We start from the raw sequence: 20488 nt of genomic DNA, 5'->3' as shown, positions 1-20488 counted from the left end.
GAGACACTCTTCACTGAAAAAGACTAATTACTAATACCGCTAATACAGTTTCACTTTAGATCCTGAATTGCTATAGTGTTGCTTGTACAAGACTGTGATATTAACTGGAAGAGCGGAACATGCCTTTGTCGTAAATATAAAATAATAGATCCTGGCAACATTTCCAAATGCAATAAGAAATTCAATAGTATAGCACAAAAACAAGCTACGGGCTAATTAAATGTTTCATCTTGTAGCTATAGCAAATGAATGGATCAGCCTGCTTTAGCCATGACGCTGGCCATTCACAGCTGCTGTACTGGATACAGCTCTCCCAATACTCATTTGTTATGTATAAATGCAGTTTATAGTAAAACAGAAATGACACGTTATGTGCCAGTCAGCATTGTATGTCTTTGTGGATTTTAGATGCCTGTTATCCCCAAACTTGAGAAATATTGCTTGAGAGATGTTAAGTAATAATGAAAATATCAATACTTCTGACCACCAGGTGGCGTTGCATTGCCCTTCCATTCATGCCATTTATTTATTTTTGTACAGTCTATGTCAGGTGCAGACCTCCTGCTCAGTTATTCAGGTTGCATTTAAATGCAACCCATGGCTGCTCCGTAGTACTAGCCTACTGTACACAACAAATAGGTTTAAAATGCTGTTGGAACTTAATAAGACAGTTTGTACTTGTGTCGTGACATAAGTCTTTTACAGTTCCTACAGACAGTGGTGTTGCATAGGTTCTAAGAGAACTTGCTTACACCTGCAGTCCCCAGATCTAGGCTTGCCGTACTGTCCCTTTAAACTGAGATACTAACGAATTGCACAGGTTCTGTGGCTGCTAATGACAAACCTGTATTTCCCCTGGTTTTAACCAGCCGCTGAACCTGTGTTTTATTTGTGAGCATCCCGGTTTAAAAGGATAGTGTTGTAATCCTCCTTCAAATAAACTAGTTTTTACCAGCAGTAGTGTTACACTGTGTGTTATGTTGTGGAATAGTATTAGCTGCTCAGTAGATTAGAGTAATACTTTCAGAAGTGCCAATAATTTCCTTAGTAATAATGATGCACAATAGTGTCTGCAGTGGTCTGTATTTGCAAATCGTTTCTGCAACACCCGACAGTCGGGATCCCGACTGTCAAAACACCGATAGCTGGGTTCCTGACGGCCACATGCTATTTTCCCTCATGGGGGTCCACGACCCCCATAGAGGAAGAATAGAATAGGTGGCTCGCGTAGCGAGCCACCGTGCCCGCAGCATGGCAAGCGTAGCGAGCCCGCAAGGGGCTTAGTTGCACTCACCATGCTGTCTGGGTCCGGCCAGTCGGGATCCTGATGTCGGGCTAATGACTATCGGGATCCCCACTGTCGGACCCCGGTACCACACCCCATATAATATAGTCAAAGTTGTTCAGGGGGGGGGGAGGGCTGTTTGTTGCTTAAAATAAACATGAAGGTACATGCATTATACTAGCCACTTGATAATGGTGGGAAGTTATATAATTACACTAAACATATTAAGCACTTTGCACAAACACAGAGCCCGCTGCATCTGATACCCTTTGTCTCTGGCTACTATTATGCTGTATATCCGGTTCGGGTATCCCTTACATGCACCAAGTTCTGCCCCGAGACTTGTACCCCTTGCATTTTAGTACCAATCACAGTGGGGGTGCTGGTCTCAATCTCCTGTTGTACATCTGCAACTCTACTATCCTAGGCCCCTTTCCATACCTGGCAGCGCTGTCCCGGTAGGGATAATTGTTCCCATTAATTTGACATGAGTAGCGTGTTTCTGGCTTCTAAATAGTGACCATCTGTGGCCAATTAGATGCTCAGATCCCCAATGTAACAATACAGGTATGTAGTCTACTCTTCTCTTACCACATTCACTACTGTACAAATCACCCTGATCTCTCTGCTGCTGTTTGGCTGCTATATTCTCTCAGCTTTCTGCATCTGTGCATCATGTAATGGAAACAGATTGTCTGGAGTAAAGAATCACAGGAGAGTCCTGTCCTCGCTCCTGCGATCAGTCATCTCTACATGTTCTATGATGCACTGACATGTAGAGTGTCTGTACATACTGATCAGTTACGTGCTTTGGCATGGCTCTGTAAAGAAGCTATACGATTACAGCTCATTAGCATTTCCAGCCGAGTTTAAATCAGTCATTCCTAAAAATAGTTTTTACTTGATCGAAACTTGGCAAACCTATTTTACAGTCTGGCCAAATATCCTGCATTTGTTGATTTGTTCAATATCCTGTTTCCAACAAACTTCAGTTTAGAGAGACAGAGCACTTAGCACTCTAATCGACTTTGCTTGATTGGCAGTTCCCTTATGAAAATCATAGCAGCATGACTTACACTTTGTTTAAATGGTTATGATATTTTCCATTAAATCGCACCAGCAGATTGCCCTGTGATGTACATTATGGGAAGTGAGGAGCAAAGTTCGATAAATGATTAAGTCCCTTCACCAATTCTGTTTTACTTTGTTACATGTTTTACACTGTAAGCAGTGGAATAAAGGCATTCTCCCAGTAGACTGTATTTTATTCAGCGCACTATGCTTTCTCCTGGGCAGGGTTCACCCGCTCTACAGAGGGCATTATGTAGTAGAGCAAATAAAGAATTCTAAAAGACCTGATAGTTTGGATTCTGACTGCCGGGACTCAGACACCCCGCTATTCTCCCTCACGAGGGAGAATAGCCGCTGCCCGTCTGTCGGGGTTTTAAAAGTCGGGATTCCGACGTCGGTGTAGTGACTGTTGGAATCCCAACTATCGGTCAGTCATTTGTCACCCCATTAAATAGGTTTCTGTCAAACTTATCGACTGCACATGGGAAATGTAGCTTAGTAATATTGGTGATTCCAGCTCAGTTGCGCAGTAACAACCATCTTACAATGAAAACCTAGACATATACTTCTGGGTCAATCACCTCTCGTCTGTGACCTGTCCCCCCCCCCATCCCCACCCCCACTGATGGATCATTTGTAATCAGGTTGGAATTCAATGTTTTAGTGAGGGTTAAATGTTAGCATCATACCTCCCAACATTGTAAAGAAGTAATCAGGGACTCCCAAAAAAGGGGCGTGGCCCAGGAGAATGGGACATGCCCACAATCACAAGCCACACCTCCCGCTTTCTTCACTATGGAGCATGCCCAGCACTCTGTGAGCTGCTGGCATGCCTCCAGTCCATCTGTCTCCTGTGCATACAAGCTGTGCCAATGTGCATGGCATCTATTGCTCCACCCCCACGGGACACTGCTGCCAACGGGTGGGGCAGCAGGACAGTCCCCCAAAAAGTGTTCTGCAAAAATGGGGACATTTGGGAGGTATGTGGTGATGTTCACTCTGGCATCCTGCACCTAATCAGCAACGAGGGTGTAGTTTAATTTGTAGGGGCAGCATCACTTTCACTTGACTTATTACGATGATTTTTAGAGATGTTGAAAGCTGCCATGGAGGATTCATCTGATGAATGTATATAGTAAATACTGCTACTGTATGCATGATACCAGGCTAATATACCATAGTCCTGTGCAGTGTAAGATAACATTAAGCGAACAGTCTAGAACATGATCCCTAGAGGAGGAGATGGGGTCCCAGCCAGTAGGGCCCACTAGGGGTTTACCCTATGCCCCTGTGGGCTAGTCCAACATAAAAAACTGCAAGTATGCCATCCTCCCTGATTTATGTACAGGCTGCTAGAATAAAAAAACTATATTTTCCCAATTTAGCAGGTTTGCTAACCAAGTATGCAGGTGTGCAGTCAAGATCTGTTTACATGAAGCTATAATTGGAATGCAACGCTGTTTTATGTTTGTATCACATTATTTGATGCACTTTACCTAATTGTGTTGTTGTTTTGCTATCATTGCCACTGTAGGAAATATTACCACACGGATCAGAACCTCAGAGACGGGCTCAGATGAAGCCATTAAGTCAATCCTAGAGCAAGCCAAGAGAGAGTTACAGGTGCTGAAGACTGGTGAGTCTATCTCCGTTCTGCTTCCAGTATGTGGATAGGGAGAGAGTATAACCCTATGTAAAGGTAGGCAGGTTTAGGCTGTATCTGCATAGGAGAAGCAGAGACACAGGTCACCTAACATGACCTCTGCTGCAGCACCAAGTCACAGAGCTTCCCCTTTCTGTCATGTGTGTAAGCTACTCTGCTGCTTGTTTGTTATTTTAAAACCACTATTGTAGCTTTCACATCACACTTTTAAAACGGTATATTGCCGTTTTTTTTGCCTTTTTAAAACGTTTAAGGCTGCAGTGTGAAAGTGTCATAGTTGAAATACCATTTAAAGTTAACTGGTATTTCAACACGTTTAAAAAGCAGAGTCCTACTCGTTTTAAAGCCAATTCAGAGCCGTTTTTTGTGCTGTCTGAATGGCACTGAAATGGTATTTAGTAAAAAATAAAGGTTAGAGCACTGTGATAGGCTGTCCCTTGTCTTGTGTCCCTTCCCTGAACCAGGAAATAAGCTGTGGGTAGAAACGTGTTCAGAGGTTAAACGGCTTGACTGGTGATGTGAATGGTACTTAAACGGTATTTTTAAATGGTAATCTGCTGCAATATGAACACTAGACCCGTTTAAAATACCATTTAAAATTACAGTTTTTCAAAATGTTTCAAAATGTTTTATGTGATGTGAAAGCTACATAAATAAAACTAGTTTGTTCCGAAAAATATTTTTAGATCAAGCACTGCTCAGAAACGGGAGAACCTTTATTATATAAACCTGGAAGTGCTCATTCTCTTCAGAGCCTCTAAATCTGCATGTTACAAAACATTACCAGCTGTTTAGTTGCACTGAATGTACTTTGAGAGCTTTATCAGAGCAAACGCAGCACTCTCCACCCAGCCTGGAGTAATGACTGGGATATACAACATACAGTACAAGGGAATTTTGCATTACTACAACTCCTAGTGTGGGAGATTTTTTTAGCAGTTTCCCCTTTTTTGAGGATATTATGAATTAAAACTTATTTTTTTCCAGAACAGGAAAAGTTGTCCAATCACTTAGCCAATATGGTTTCCATAATTATTAATAGGATCCAATTGGATTTGGATAGTTTAGAATTGGGTCACATCCTATGTAATAGTCTGCCAATTAATTTCAAAAGCAGACACATTGGATGACAAAATATGCGCGTGTACCCGGTATGCATAGTACATTTGTAGACATGTAACTTAGGGGGTTATTTTGGTTCACTCTTTCTGACAAATTCCTTCTTAAGTTGCCCATAGACGCTCCGATGCGACGGTGTCCATTTTGTACTTTGAGATGCGCGCTCCCGCGGCATCTCATCGTACAGTACAAAAAGTATGTGCTGCACATACTTTTTGTACATGCTTTTCATCGCATTGCATGCACAACGCATGCGATGCGTGCTATTGAAGCACAAAACGGATGCCCGCATCAGAGCGTCTATGGGAACCTTTAGATGGACAAAACCATGTGCACTGCAGGGGGGCAGATGTAACGTGCAGAAAGAATTAGATTTGGGTGAGTGATTTTGTTTCTGTGCAGGGAAAATACTGACTGCTTTATTTTTACACTGCAATATAGATATCACTCTGAAGGAAAACCCCACCAAATCTAACGCTCTCTGCACAAGTTACATCTGCCCCACCTGCAGTGCACATGGTTTTGTCCATCTAAGAAGGAATTTGTCAAAAAGAGTGAACTAATATAACCCCCTTGGTTACAGAATCACCTGTCCCTGTACTGAAAGGCACAGTAGTATTATTGGGATACGGTTACTAGGTCCACATGACTTAAGGTCGTTAGGGTCATTAGGTCGACATGGGGTTTTTCACTTTTTTTGTGCCGACAGGCGGTATTTTATGCCCTAACATCCAGTAGGGCATGAAAGGAGATTAAAATCGTCGCGAGGTACCGTGCCCGAAGCATGGCGAGTGCAGTACACTCTTTTTAGTGCCCATGTTGACTGTGTCGACATTCAGGTAAAAAAGTGAAAAAGCCCATGTCGACATTTTGACTGTCTACCTTCCCCATGTCGACCTAATGCTTGTGTATACCTAATGACCCTGTCAACCTAACCCCATGTTGACCTTCATGCATGTTGACCTAGTGGTGTCGACCTAATGCTTGTCGACCTATTTGCTGTCTATCCTATGGCCCATACACGTATTATTAAACTTGTTGTAGTGTTACTGCTTTCCAGTACATCTAAGGTCATTTTAGTGGTGGAAATCCTGAGTAATTTTGTACAATTATTATACATTTTCAGAATTATAATGATCTTGTTTTAAAAAAGTCAACATTGCTCTTATGGACAAATCAAATTTACGAAACAAAGTTATTGTATTCCTATCATTAATACTATGTGGGGAATTAAATTTGCTGTGGTAAATTGAACCTGAGCCGGCTGTATCAGGGAGACGGGAGGAAAAAAAATCCAAGATGACCACCCCATATTTGCGACGGTGTACACAAAAACACATGGAACCAGAAAACTTATCATGGATCCTGTGTTTTTTGCATGAAAACTGGACTGCCTGGTAACACTATCATGCAATAGTTTCAATAAAGTTTTTTTTACATTTTGAGGGGGTTTTCACACAACAACTTTTTGTGATCAATTGAATTCAATTGGTGCCAATTTCACCTATGTATAAAAATCTGCACTTTATTAGGGCGGATTTTAATTTGACTGATTTTTTGCATGAATAGTCACGGGTTGAATTAGTCCCGTTTTATTTAACTCGAAAAAAAAACAGGAGCAATTGAATACCCCCACCAAAAAGAATAAGTAGATTAAACATCATGATCTCCGTTTCATAAATTAAAATAATTAAGTACATTGCTTTAAGAGCAACTGGTACGAAATATAAAGTAAGATTAAACACCTTATAACCTATTTGCCATCTCATCTTCCAGTCCCTGGAACAAACATTAAATAAATAAATAAAATTTAAAATACAATTCCAGGACGGTTGAAGGGGTAAAAGAAGCGATTGTCTCTCATCCTTGTCCCCATGTGGTCATTTCCCACCACTTGCTTGCATTAATACCAATCTGTGCACTCAAACAGGCACATGACTAGTTTGAGCACACGCAGAAATACAATTTTTGCTAATAAAGGCATTTTACTATACATTTTATTACACCATAAAACTCTTTCCTATGTTTTCATGTACATTTAAAAACAAATAGCAATTGTATTGTAACCTGGAAGCAGTTTGGTTTTCTCATTATTTTATTCCTACTTGTTGTTATTTCAGTTGAGCCGGCTCAGCCCCCTTCAGCATCTAGCAGTGGAAATTCCGATGATACTATTCGGTCCATTCTCCAACAAGCGCGGCGAGAAATGGAGGCGCAGCAAGCTGCTTTTGAACCTGCCTTAAAAACGGCATCTTTATCCCAAGCTGACCTTGCCATCCTTTCTCCTAAAATTATCTCCACCACTGCAATCTCTTCGGTGTCTAGTTACTCTCCTTTAACCATGTCCCTAAAGAAACATACACCTGTTTTAGACTCTGGTCTCTCTACCTTACAAAACCTTTCCAGTGTAAAAAAGGAGCCCCAGGAGACGTCAGTGTTAGAACTTCACAGCATGGCAGAATCAACGCAGAGCATGTTACGGCACGTGAAAAACGAGCTGGGAAGGGGTAATGTTTGGAAAGACCATTGGTGGAGCACTGTTCAGCACGACAGAAGAAGCGTGGCTTCATCTGACGACACAAAGACTGAGGAGACTAACTGCACAAAGGAAAAACTAATCACTCAAAACAGGTCAGAACGAAACCAGCACCAAGGGCCATCTTCTTCTTCTTCAGAGTATTGGAAGGAGTGGCCAAAAGCCGAATCTCCCTATTCGCAGAGCTCCGAAATCAGCATGACCGGAGCCAGCCGCAGCGAGACACCACAAAACAGTCCACTGCCTTCTTCTCCGGTTGTCTCTATAGCCAAGCCAACCAAACCATCTGTCCCTCCGCTAACTCCTGAACAGTACGAGGTGTACATGTACCAGGAGGTGGATACAATCGAATTAACACGTCAAGTAAAAGAGAAGCTTGCAAAAAATGGAATTTGCCAAAGGATATTCGGTGAAAAGGTAAGCCACGTGTGTGTTATTTTAACTTGCCTTCAGGTTTACAAAATTCTATTTATTACCTGCACAGCTTTCCAAAGAAAATGTTGGCAACAGCTCTTAGATTATAAGCTGTCCTTGATCTAGTCATTGCTTGATTTGTCTTGACTTGGGCACCGTCTTAATACATCACACAATGCAGCCGCTCACGGACCATTTTGGCAGAAGGTGGATGTTGTTCCTGGACTGTCAAAGCTCGTAGTTGACACAGATACGATAAATAAATGTTTGGGTTGGCAAAACACAGCCAGACTGAAAATTGCTGAAAGATGCTTTCTTTAAGAGAATACATTTATAAGCTCTCAGACTTCTAGATAACAATGTCTATGAGCGTCTCAGGGCATGTGTGGCATTGACCCCTGTCTAACAGAATGAGGATCAGCTACAAAGAGGACGTGAACATGTTAAATAGGAGTCTGTGCATTGTTGTTGGTATACGTTTGGCTTATAACAACACTTGTACTTTAGGCTAGTGGCGTTCACAAACACACACACGTACATCAACTGTGACTAGTAGTGTAACAGGAACCCCGCATATCTGGTGTCTGTTATCATGTGTAATAGAGTTATATACTCGTCACAAGAGCTCCATGTAGTACACAAATAATGAGTGGAATTCACATAAGAAACATTAGGCTTTTAAATAATGCGGTCTTCTGTTCTAAGCTGTTATTTGCAAGTAATGTGCGCCGTCCATAGAATTAGGTTACTGTCTGCATACATTAGAGGTTTCTGCCGCCAAGTCCGGGGGGGGGAGGTTTGGTGTGGGACGCACTTACCTGGATCCCAAGTGGGTGGGAGCTGCTCCAGAATGCCGCCCTCTAGTGGCAAATGCCTAAAGCTGCCTAGTGGTGGCGCCGGCCCTGATTCTACAGAAGTGCCACTTTTTGCTCAGAAATTGTGGGTTATAGTACCTATACTCCGTAACGTCTTGTGATTTTAATTAATGTTTTCATCATTGGATCCATTTTTTTCCCCCAACGTCAATATACAGGAGTTTCAATGAAAGTTAATAGCTTCTAAACATTTGATGATGATAATAAAGGAACTTTCTTTCTAAGATTTTAGTGGTAAAACATGTATTTCAGGGCAGAGAACGAATATGTTAAGCAATGTTTATTAGTTATCTATGTGTAGAACGTTACCAGACAGCAACATTAGACTAGTTTTTTTTTTTTGGTTGCTATGCGCAACATCCCATTTTCAATAGAACTCCCATCTTAGTAAATTTACCCCTGAGTTCCCAGATGTTGGATCCCACCTTCTTTATCAAAGTTTTCCTGGTATATAACATAATGTTGTCGGCACCATCATGGCTGCCAGATGTCCGGAAAAGCTGAGACTATAAAATAGATATTTTGGTGCTTGATGGCCAGGGATCGCTTGCATAGATAATGTACCATTTGGCCACAGATAAGAACCCCATATAAGTAGCCATCCTTCTGTTGTGATACTATACACCCCAGTAAGTCCTACCACAATTTATGTAATGGAGCATGCTAGAAGCAGTAGAAGGGCATTTTGGGATGTTTTGTTCAGCTGTATTAAAATTGTACATCTCTCCAGATTGTGTTCAAATTCATATTTGCTACCACCCCCCCCCCCCCTCCTTCTATTGATAGACCTTTCCTTCCCTCACAAACCTGCACCCCCCCCCCCCCCCAGCCTTAGCACAAGTCTTCTTGTTGCGATACTTCTTCAGAGTATTTTCGTCCTCTTCCTTTCGTAAGACCCTCCCTTTTCTGCCCCTAGTTACAATGGCCCTAACTCATTTCTGATAAGCCATGTCAAGGCTGCCATTGTAAACATCGATGGTGGAGTCCTGAATTTCCATGCCAGCTCTACATGTGCTGAGTTACACCACTGAATCATCTATTGTTTCTTACCATGGATTTAAGTTCATATCTGAGCTTTCACTTCAGATCATCTTTCTATATTTGTGATAATCAATTACCTGTATGCAAAGGCAATTAATATTACGCGTTGCAAGTCAATTCACCGAATCACCTAATCCCAGCAGTTTATTATCCGAACCATCATAGCCTATTTTCATCGAAACACATTTTGTGCAGTCACCATTGTTCTACTTCTTGTCTTTGTAGCATAAAATGTCACCGTTCTATATAAAGGCATGATCAGCACGTGACACTGAACCTGTGTCTTGAATTTTCAGGTGCTGGGCCTGTCACAGGGCAGCGTCAGCGACATGTTGTCTAGGCCAAAACCCTGGAGCAAACTCACCCAGAAAGGCCGGGAACCATTTATCAGGATGCAGCTATGGCTGAACGGTGAACTCGGACAGAGCGTCTTACATTCACAAGGACAGCAACAAGGACAAGGTACTAGAAGCGTAAACATCTTGTGCCGTTACTGTACAGTGCTTCCTTTTTCGCTGTCATGTTATGATAAAGGTTTTCTGGCAACCGATTACATTATAGTCAGAACGTGACCTTGGATAATAGTAAGAGACAGAAGTGATGGGGGAACACTGTAGTTTTGGAGCCCGTGTACTCCTTTAGTTGTGTGGGAAGTGAGATTTATTGGCGGGTACTCTGCACCATGTGTTTTACTGGCCTGTGGCAAAGAAAGCGCTGATGTATAAAGATTCTTACAGGGTTGAATGTCTTTGCCACATCCTCTGCTGATCTACCTTTTCTTTCCATTTATAGCCCTGCAGTCTGCAGCGACTCGGCAGGATTCCGTTATTGAAGGATGTCCAAGTTCAGGTACTTCATAGTTACTCTGCGTTTGAACATGACCTGAGATGTTTGACACTTGGGGCTATTCTTACTAATGAGAGAGGTGCCGTTTTGTGTCACTTTCATTTTAAGATTGTACAAGTGCGTTCTCCCCAGTAATTTCATCTTTACAATCTTTGCGTTCGTTACACATGTAAAGAATAGTAAATCTATTTTGTTTTATTTTCACGAAAGGTTTAGTATATAAAGCTTAACGTGTCATAAAGGGTTGTCGTTTCATGTCCATTGCATTTTTTCTAATAAAGGCTATTAGTCATTTAAGGGGTTTCCACCGTCAGTTTGCACAGACTTTTATAAAAGACGTATTTATTTGTCTGTCTGACCCAACGAACACCAAGGTCTGCATACTCTTGCTGGATTTTTAGGAGGCTCCCCGATCTCAGGAGGCACTCCCACCCACCGGAAAGGGTGTACAAGTCTCTGGGCATATGCCAATTGCCAGGCATATGTCCAGAAATCTCATGGTTCGGGGGTCAGAGATGCATTTCATGTTTATTTGGTTCATCGTAGACCAACTCCCATACACCAGACCCAAAGCAAAGCCACCACCTGCTTTTCAGTGTGCTTGGCATTAGGTAGCTGCATTCAGGGCAGCGATGATTCGCACATTCCATCACACCCCCACAAATTTGAGGTGTGTACTTCATATCAGATAGGTTGTTAAGGCACTCATAGCTATTTTGTCATTTATCCTGCTTTGCCTAAAAGTCTAATTATGGGGAGATGTATCCCCCCCCCCCATGTTCCATGCAGTGTTTTGTTGGTAACCCCGCATTGTCCGGGCCACCAGCCATGTTTCCCTGTCCTATACTTGCAAAAAACATCTGAGCTGCATTTTAGTATCAAAAACGTTTTCTAGTTTAGATCTAATTTCCTAATCAGTGTTCTGTCCCGTATCTAGCACCTTGTACCCGTTACAGGGTTTTATGAGGTCTCATTTAATTTACACTGTACAAGAGGAGCAGTAATAGCCAGCGTTCCTATAAGTCAGCTGGAGACCATGCCATCCCGTGCCCAGGATTTACCAATTATACGGGAAAATTGTAGATGAGGGTGCTCGGTTGTGTGGGCTTGAAGGCAGCTTGCTAACTACTGCAAATATCCCTAATAGGTCTACTTAAGTGCTTAAGGATCTGAGCGCCATATGTCTCCCTGGCTGCGCGCAGCTGACTAACCATTTCACACATCACATTCACTTCACGTGTTTCACAACATTAAAATAAATACTTTGATGCCCATAATGAAAAGTTCTGATATTTGTAGTCACTGTCAGTTTATTTTAAATACAGGATTATTTTATTTGTATTCGTAGTATTTCAGTTAATGCTTTGTATGCGGGTTGTCCCTTTTTGTATATTTGTCGCTTCAATGCTCACAGCTTTGGATAAAACCACACGTTGCTACCTGAATTATAAATAGTGGTTGGTGTCAGCTTTGTCCTGTACCGGAAAAAGGGTCCGGATTCCAACAATGTTTGAGCTGAACTCTGCAATGTTCGATTACACCATGTGTAATACCTTTATATGGCGCATTAATGAATAGCAGATATCAGAAGCTGGGTCATTACAGGTAGTGAAACCAGGAACTGATTGCTTTCAGCGGAAACTCATTTAATTTCAGTAAATGTAATATCTAGCTGAGTACCACAGACGAATTGCTGCTGGCCACATTCCTATGTAAGACTCGCCGCCGAGCTAGAATTCCAAATGCAGCTTTGACGACACATCTCAACTTTGACGGACAGCTCTGCATTTCAATGAATGGTCTTGTGAAGCACTGATCTGTAACCTTTCAGCAAAAGACTGGAGCACTATGATTTTTGCTTTGTGAACTGTTTACCGCAGAGCTTTGTTGCCTACGTCATATACAAAAGTTCTTTATTTTGGTTAGTGCCCCTCATTATGAAACTGGAGGTTGAAAACTGCATTTGAAGTTACAGCTGTGGGTGATCCCAAGAGACTTGGTCTTTCTTCTTTCTGCGTCTATATTCTGAGCCACCATCCATCATGTCTAACCTCATGCTGCTTAGCAGAAGACGAACCCATAGGAATAGAAACTCGTACAACAACAAAAGACAACTGCTAATTAAGGATCGCGCACCCCCCCCCCCTCCTCAAACCAATACATACCTTGAATAATGGCTTATGCATTAGTGACTTAAATGTCCGCAATATGTTCAGATCTGCTTAAAATAATGCACAACACAAACAAAAGTCCTTTTTTTTGTTTATGATATTTCATGGCCATTAATCTTCCCAATTCCTTTAGGACCAGACAGCATGGAGAACGCAGTTTAGTGGTTATAGGTTTACCTTATAGAGGTTGTTTAACTACATTTCCGTAATGTTTTTGTGTTTTGTTATTTTGTGTGTGTGTGTGTTTTTGTTCTAATAGAAAGTTTATTTATATGACGATAGCTATTTTAGATCTACAAAAAGTTACATCAAATGTTGTATTGATGATAACAAATGTCAGCATACAGTCAGGAATGACTTTGGTTTAGGAAACCCTCCAAGATTACTTACTAAGCATCAAGATAAAAGTGGGTACACTGGTTGTGGCAATAGAATTGAGAATACCACACCTACTATAGCAGTGAAGATGGTACTTGTGTATTTTGGCGGCGCCCATCGCATCGCATACCATAACGCATACGATGGTATGCGATGCGACGCGATATCGTACGATAGTGCACGATGGCATACAATTTTCAAATTGTATGCCATTGTACAAGGCATACAATGCCATACGATACAACATTGTATAAGCACCCTAATGGGTACTTATACAATGTTAAGCACCCTAATGGGTGCTTACAATGTTAAATGCACCCCCACGCCACCCCCCCACTATAAAAGTGAACCCGAAGCGTGGCGAGCGCAGCGAGCCCGCGAGGGGCGGCGGTATGCGTCCTACGACCTTTTCATACTCCCACTATCCACGTCGGCGTGGAGTTGAGAATAGAATAGTGTGGCGAGCGCAGCGAGCCACCGAGCCCGAAGCGTGGCGAATACCTGTGAAGCCCGCGAAGGGACGCGTTTACCTGTGAAGGTATCCGCGTCCCCTCGCGGGGTTCGCTGCGCTCGCCACGCTTCGGGCTCGGTGGCTCGCTGCGCTCGCCACACTATTCTATTCTCAACTCCACGCCGACGTGGATAGTGGGGGTATGAAAAGGTCGTAGAACGCGTACCGCCGCCCCTCGCGGGCTCGCTGCGCTCGCCACGCTTCGGGTTCACGTTTATAGTGGGGAGAGTGGCGTGGGGGTGCATTTAACATTGTAAGCACCCATTAGGGTGCTCAAAAGCACTCTTTAGGGTGCTTATACGATTTTTTATCGTATAGGGGGTCAAAATCGCGTCGCATCGCATGCCATCGGGTACATGGCATGCGATGCGATACGTTCATCGTACGATGGACATCGGGGGCGCCGCCAAAATACACAAGTACCGTGAAGATGAACCAAGACTCCTCTGTATTTATCGGTCTATCACAGTGATGGCTAACCTTGACACTCAAGCTGTTGTTGAACTATACATACCAGCATTCCCTGCTACAGTTTTACTATTTGCCCATGCTAAAACTGATACAGGGCATGCTGGGATGTGTAGTTCAACAACAGCTGGAGTGTCAAGGTTAGCCATCACTGGTCTATCACAACTACCTAGATAAAGAGCTAATACAGATAAGGTATGAATTATTACTGTCTGGAATGCATATTGAACGGTCTGTGGCGCTATTATCACAGAAGGTGTTTCTCTTATTACAAATAAAGTTACATATCTATCTATCTAATTGGAATATGATGCCCGGCACTCACACCTCACAAACACCTTGTACGGTGCTCTCTTTCCAACAAAGGAAATGATATGTAGACAATGTCTACAGGCACTGGTAACCTTGCAAAAAGGTGCGGCCACTACACAAAGTGGGTCAGGGAAACAACATATGGCAAAGTTGCATAACCTAGAGGGGCTAGAGGACATTCATTGGTCCAGATTAGGTTCACAGCCACTGACACCTGCAATTCCGACACCGCCGGGGGCCCAATAAAGGTGCCTGGCCACTACACAAAGCGGGTCAGGGATGCAAGATATGGCAGAGTTGCATTACCTAATGGGGTTAGAGGACCTTGGGATCAAAAAACAAAAACTGTGCTCATGGAGCCCACCACACAGAGGTGTATGCTGGTCACACCATGGGCATGAGAGGTTAAGCTTAAAAGAAAAGAAGGATAATCTACACATGTTACATCTGCCCCCCCCCCCCCCCTCTCCCTGCAGTGCACATAGCTTTGTCCATTGGAGAGTGAATTTGCCTTCACAGGTGAACCAGAATAACCCCCATTATGTAAAAGAGAACACCTAGAAGACTAGGCCAGCTTCTCCCGTTGCTCCATGGTACAGTTTTGATGCTCGCTTTTTCCTTGCAGGCCCTTTCGTCACCATGTAGACTCCCTGTTCTGTGGCTACGCAGCCCAATACCCAGCAAGTGGGATGCACTGTGTGTTCTTACTTCTTTCTATCATAGCCAGCATTAACTATTTCAGAAAATGATGTCAGTGGTTTTAATGGTATGGCTGCTTGCTACAGTGTGTATATAGATCAAATATAACATTAACCTTGTGCTACTTATTGAACAAGAGCTATGGGGCTAGATCACCATGAACTTTTTCCATTTTCCTGCTTGTGGCACCAATAGCAGAAACAGAAGAGCTATGTAATAATCCTGCAATGCATTATGGTGCTGGAGCTCTAATAACTCTTCCTGGAGCAGGTGATTGTATGTAGCAGAGAGGAACAGACATAATGGAAGTCTGGGGACATGCTTGGCTGTGTTGTACAAGGTTTATTGGAAATGTAGCTTTTGTTGCACCTATTTACTCCCACAAGAGGGATAAGGAGTATATTTTTTTTATACTAACGAACCCAATTAATGAGCTAAAATATACAGAGTGATGTAATATTTTCTTTTTTATGTAGTCTTCCTGTAAGGAAAATATGTAATAAATGGATATTCCGAATTTTCCGTTTTTTTTTTTTTTCAAAATAAGAAAAAACTGTCAAGTTACAGATGGGGCTTGAAAAAAAATGATAGTTGGAGGCTGATTGGCTTCTGCGTTATCACCTTCCACTTAATAAGTTCACTATTCTTAACACATCTGCCCCACTGAGAGAAAGGGAAATAACTAATTTCTTGGCTGGGGAATGTTTGATTTTTAAGCCACACTTGCCAATGCCTGCGGCGGTTGGGAGTTGCAGCATGGCCATCGTTAATGGCCTTCCCGATGTGCTGGACAAGGGAGGGGGTCGTTAATGATGCGCTTGTGTGCGCATTGTTAATGATAGGGAGAGTGTACACACTAGGCGATATTGTCCTCAATGGGGCGGATGTATTAATCCTTAACAAGAGATAAATGCAAGGGTGGTAAAGAGAGATAAACGCCCAGCCAATCAGCTCCTTACTGCCACGTTACAGGCTGTGTTTGAAAAAAGTCAGTAAGGAGCTGATTGGCTGGATGTTTATCTCTCCTTATCACCCTTGCATTTATCTCTTGTTAAGGCTTAATACTGTACATCTGCCCCAAAATCGCTTAAAAAGCCTAGTGTGTATGGGCTTTACTCTAATAATGACAATAGCAATTGGTGATCAGGAAAGTATATAAAATTAACTGTATCAGAAGGGATTATTGCTTTATATAGCAATGAAGGCAAAGGTAAGACAGTGTCAGTTCAGTTAGTAAGTAAGTAACCGTAATTCAGTAGCAATGCTGGCAACAGGTTTCTCTCCGTACATGATGGTAGCTAAAGGCAGATACACGTCCCCAGAAGTACCTTGACGTACGCGCAGTCTGCTGATAATCGCTCCATTGCAAAACCAATGGTATTGCATATACACATGAATTAGGCCCAATGTCTGTAGTTGTTGAATTGATTATAAGAAAAGACCTGTAGATGGTTGCCAGTCCTATTGCATTAATAAATGTGACAGTTTATCTCCCATATGTATCAGTATTTAGGAAAAGGATATCACGGGGGGGGGGGGGGGGGGGGGGGGGGGGGGGGGTGCTGAGTGATAAACAGACTGTCCCTAGTGATACTGACCTGGTAATCATTAGCTTACCAGTTTACTGTACCAGTCTCTGCAAGTCTTGTGTGTGAGATGACTGCTTGTGCATTTGCAATAGAAACAAATGTTCTATAACATTATTGTGATAAAATTCAGAGATGGGACAGTAATACTCAGCACAAAAAAATACTAATGCTGCAGAGTTGTTTGTAGCATCGGCCATCTGAGTAAGTTGGCCGATGTAGTATGGTCAGCTTACTGCCTGCTTACCAGTAATTCTGCATCTGTATTGCTGCCCCATCCATCCATCCATCCGTCACTGCGGTTTGATGGCACTCCATGAAATCCTGTTCTGCACATGCTCAAAACTGGTCCTGGACATGCACAGTTCACAAACATGGGAGATGCTCGCAAACCATTGAGTTTACATTCATCTCTGAATCAGCCTTATGGGGTGTTCACATGGACTTGAGGATGGGTGATTTTGGCTAAGCGATTTTGTTTCATCAAAATCGCAATGTCCCTGATGGAGATAAGCCGGCAGCCATCCCCAGCAGCAGCAGTCTGTGTGTACAGCCGAATAGACACTGCAGAAATATTCTTGCCTGCACTGTCTATTTGGCCGGGCGATGGAGACGCTGCGCATCGCTATTGCCCACTGTGTACACATGGGGCAATACAGGCAAACCTTCTAAGCGATTTTTTGACAGTGTGGTCAAAATTGCTTAGAAGAATCACCCCGTGTGCACACGGCTTTACAGAGTGTTGTATTCACATTACTGTTATAAATGAAAATATTTGTGAAACTGAATGTTCCATATACTCTTTGAAACTCTTTGCTCCAAATACTGGAAAAGTGACAAAAAATTATTTTAATACACTTAGTGAGTTCCCTTAAGGTCCATACACACTGGGCGATTTAAGTATGGCCGTTGTCATCGCTGGGGGGGAAAGCCGATCAGTGAGCGGGTTTCCCCCTGCGCTGGGGGGGGGATAGGGGCAGACTGCTTACCATAGTGCAGCAGATGAGCGATGGCAGGCAACGATTATGCGGGAGCACGCAGCAGCACTCACCGCTCATCGCTGCCCTTTACATGCTAAAAGCCACTCACACGAGAAAACTGAGCAGCTTTCACATGAGTCTCCCAGTGTGTATGGGGTTTTACTATAAATAGTGACCATATTGAACCTTTGTTCAGTAATGCTTCTCTATCAATAAAACCAGAAATGCCTAGTAGCAATACCTAAAGCCAGCTCAGACCAGAGTGTTCGTACTGTAGAACGGAGCGCTGCAGGGAGTCTGATTAATGACATGCTAATGAAAATGTGTTTCACCATGTTGCCTACTCTACAAATTCTACTTACTGATGTGTTCTGTCAATGCATGGTTTCCCTCTAGATCCGAAAGCATTTAATGCACACTAATAGTGTAACCATACAGTTTGTTGAGTGACTCATAATCAAATAACATTGTATTAACTCTGTGAGAGATGTTCAAAATATCCGCCAAAAATGCCAGCGTCGCTCACATTAGTTATATAAATTCAATTAATAAATGTTGCGTAAAAAAAGATTATATTTCCTATAAAAGGTAAACATTGGAGGTCATTATGAATAAAAATGATTGGCGTTTCTAACCCCTATTTTGACAAATTCACTTGGCACTCAAAATGTTAACAATATGCACAGTTTCAAGGTACGGCTTAAATGCAAAGACTCATATTGGTGGCTTTGCTCACTAACATTTAACAATTTTAACTTCATTAACATTTCAAAACAATACATCAGAAATGAGTCTAACTATCAGCTGCAGCCATGCAGTGAAGTTGTGACAATATTTATCAAAATGTAGCTTAAGGCCTACACACAGATTTGCTGATCGTTCTGCACAATACTAGATCAATCATCGCTGTGTGCTACCGCTATGGCGCCTACATACGGAGCATTTTCTAAGCAATCTAGTGAGATCACTTAGAAAATGAAATAGAGGGTTATGACAGAAACCAACTAGGTGCCTGTCACTTTAAGAAGCGCAGTCCTGCTCAGTAAATTAAATGTCCATTCTGGTTATGTACCAAAGAATTGCATTTATTAAAACAATACGTAATACAATTCATATAAAATATGTATCAATTGTGCACAATGACATATAACATATAACCCAATATAAATATAATAATTTAGATTGCGGCTTTTAGAAATTAATCAAATATATATGAGGCTGTATATTTATCCAAAAAGTTCTGTTACAGGCCATGGTTGTAATATAGCAGACCGAGGAAGCCGCTGAGTAGAGTCGGAGAAACACGTTTTTGAGTGAGCCCCAGTGTGCTGGTCCCGCAGTTACAAGATAGACAGCGCTTGTTTGGATTACAAATATCCAGTTGGGTGGTTTCAGTGGAGCAATTCTTCCAACTTAAAGATTTACGGAGTGCAGTTCTGGTAAAAGTTTGGAGAGACTGACTCTCAATAATCCATATAAAAGCGCATCACCCCACAGGGTTTGAAACCCATATGCAGGACTGGTAACTATATTACAACCATTGCCTCTAACAGAACTTTTTGGATTGATTTCTAAAAGCCGCAATCTAAGTTATTATCTTTATATTGGGTTATATGTTGTATTTCTTGTCTGTCTGTTCATTGTGCACGATTGATACATATTTTATATGAATTGTATTATGTATTGTTTTAATAAATGCAATTCTTTGGTACATAACCAGTATGGACATTTAATTTACTGAGCAGGGCTGCGCTTCTTAAAGTGACAGGCACCTAGTTGGTTTCTGTCATAACCCTCTATTTCTATCTTTAAAGGGCACACACCCTAGATAAGAAGCAGCAAATCCTGCACAGTCAAAAAAGGTGTCATATGAGATTGTTTATCACATTCTAGAAAGGAATTAGTTTGCATATATGCATAAATTAATATTTAAAAATTAAGATCTAGCACGACTAGCGCTTCTGAGTGACCCTAGGGTCACTACTCTTTCACTTAGAAAATGCCCTGAAATGGCTTGTGTGTAGGCCCCGTTAGTAACGGTCTTGGATATAGTGACATTGCTGAGACATGCTGCACAAAATGGCTGCCTCCTCTTTGTGTACACAATTACATTTCGTATTTAAAGAGTACATAAAGTGAGGATCGGTAACAGCAGGCTCGCCAGTCCTTCATTTGAACTCTGCTGTGACCTATTCTCTGCTATATTTGCCATAAAGCAATACCTGCAGCCACAGTATTTATAAACCGTGCTTGCTTACAGGATCATTGTCAGCAGAGCCTCTATGCTGGTGTGTACTTTCCACAACCTTGTGAGAAATATATTCGGTCTGCAATAGTGAATAGTGTCCAGAATGCAAACTGCTCAGTGATTCCGGTCATAGGTGTACGTAGCTGGTAATAGGATCCCAGGTTGAGATTCCCAATGAAAGTATTCATCAGATCACTACTGAACAACATCATCGTTGAAATAAGGCATAATGGATTTATGGATTCACGTTTTTCAGACCAAAGACCATTTTTGATGAGCCTGTTC

The 20488-nt window shown here is 42.1% G+C and overlaps 1 protein-coding gene across 5 annotated transcripts in view; it reads left to right on the top strand.

Moving 5' to 3' along the window:
* CUX1 (cut like homeobox 1) overlaps nt 1–20488 on the top strand; it is a 320620-nt gene that overhangs the window by 208471 nt on the left and 91661 nt on the right. For 4 of the 5 annotated variants that reach the window (XM_083172198.1, XM_083172199.1, XM_083172197.1 and 1 more), the window contains 4 exons: nt 3891–3992; nt 7259–8091; nt 10301–10466; nt 10797–10853. The exons of the other annotated variant lie outside the window; for it this stretch is intronic. In XM_083172198.1, the coding sequence (XP_083028324.1) occupies nt 3891–3992; nt 7259–8091; nt 10301–10466; nt 10797–10853 (1158 nt within the window). The remainder of the gene's footprint in view (nt 1–3890; nt 3993–7258; nt 8092–10300; nt 10467–10796; nt 10854–20488) is intronic. 5 annotated transcript variants of the gene reach the window in all.

Source organism: Crinia signifera, chromosome 2 (assembly GCF_055691185.1).
Source record: "Crinia signifera chromosome 2, ASM5569118v1, whole genome shotgun sequence".
In the NCBI taxonomy this organism is placed as follows: domain Eukaryota; kingdom Metazoa; phylum Chordata; class Amphibia; order Anura; family Myobatrachidae; genus Crinia; species Crinia signifera.
The sequence above is the reverse complement of the archived record's forward strand: the minus strand, read 5'-3'. Positions and strand labels throughout refer to the sequence as shown.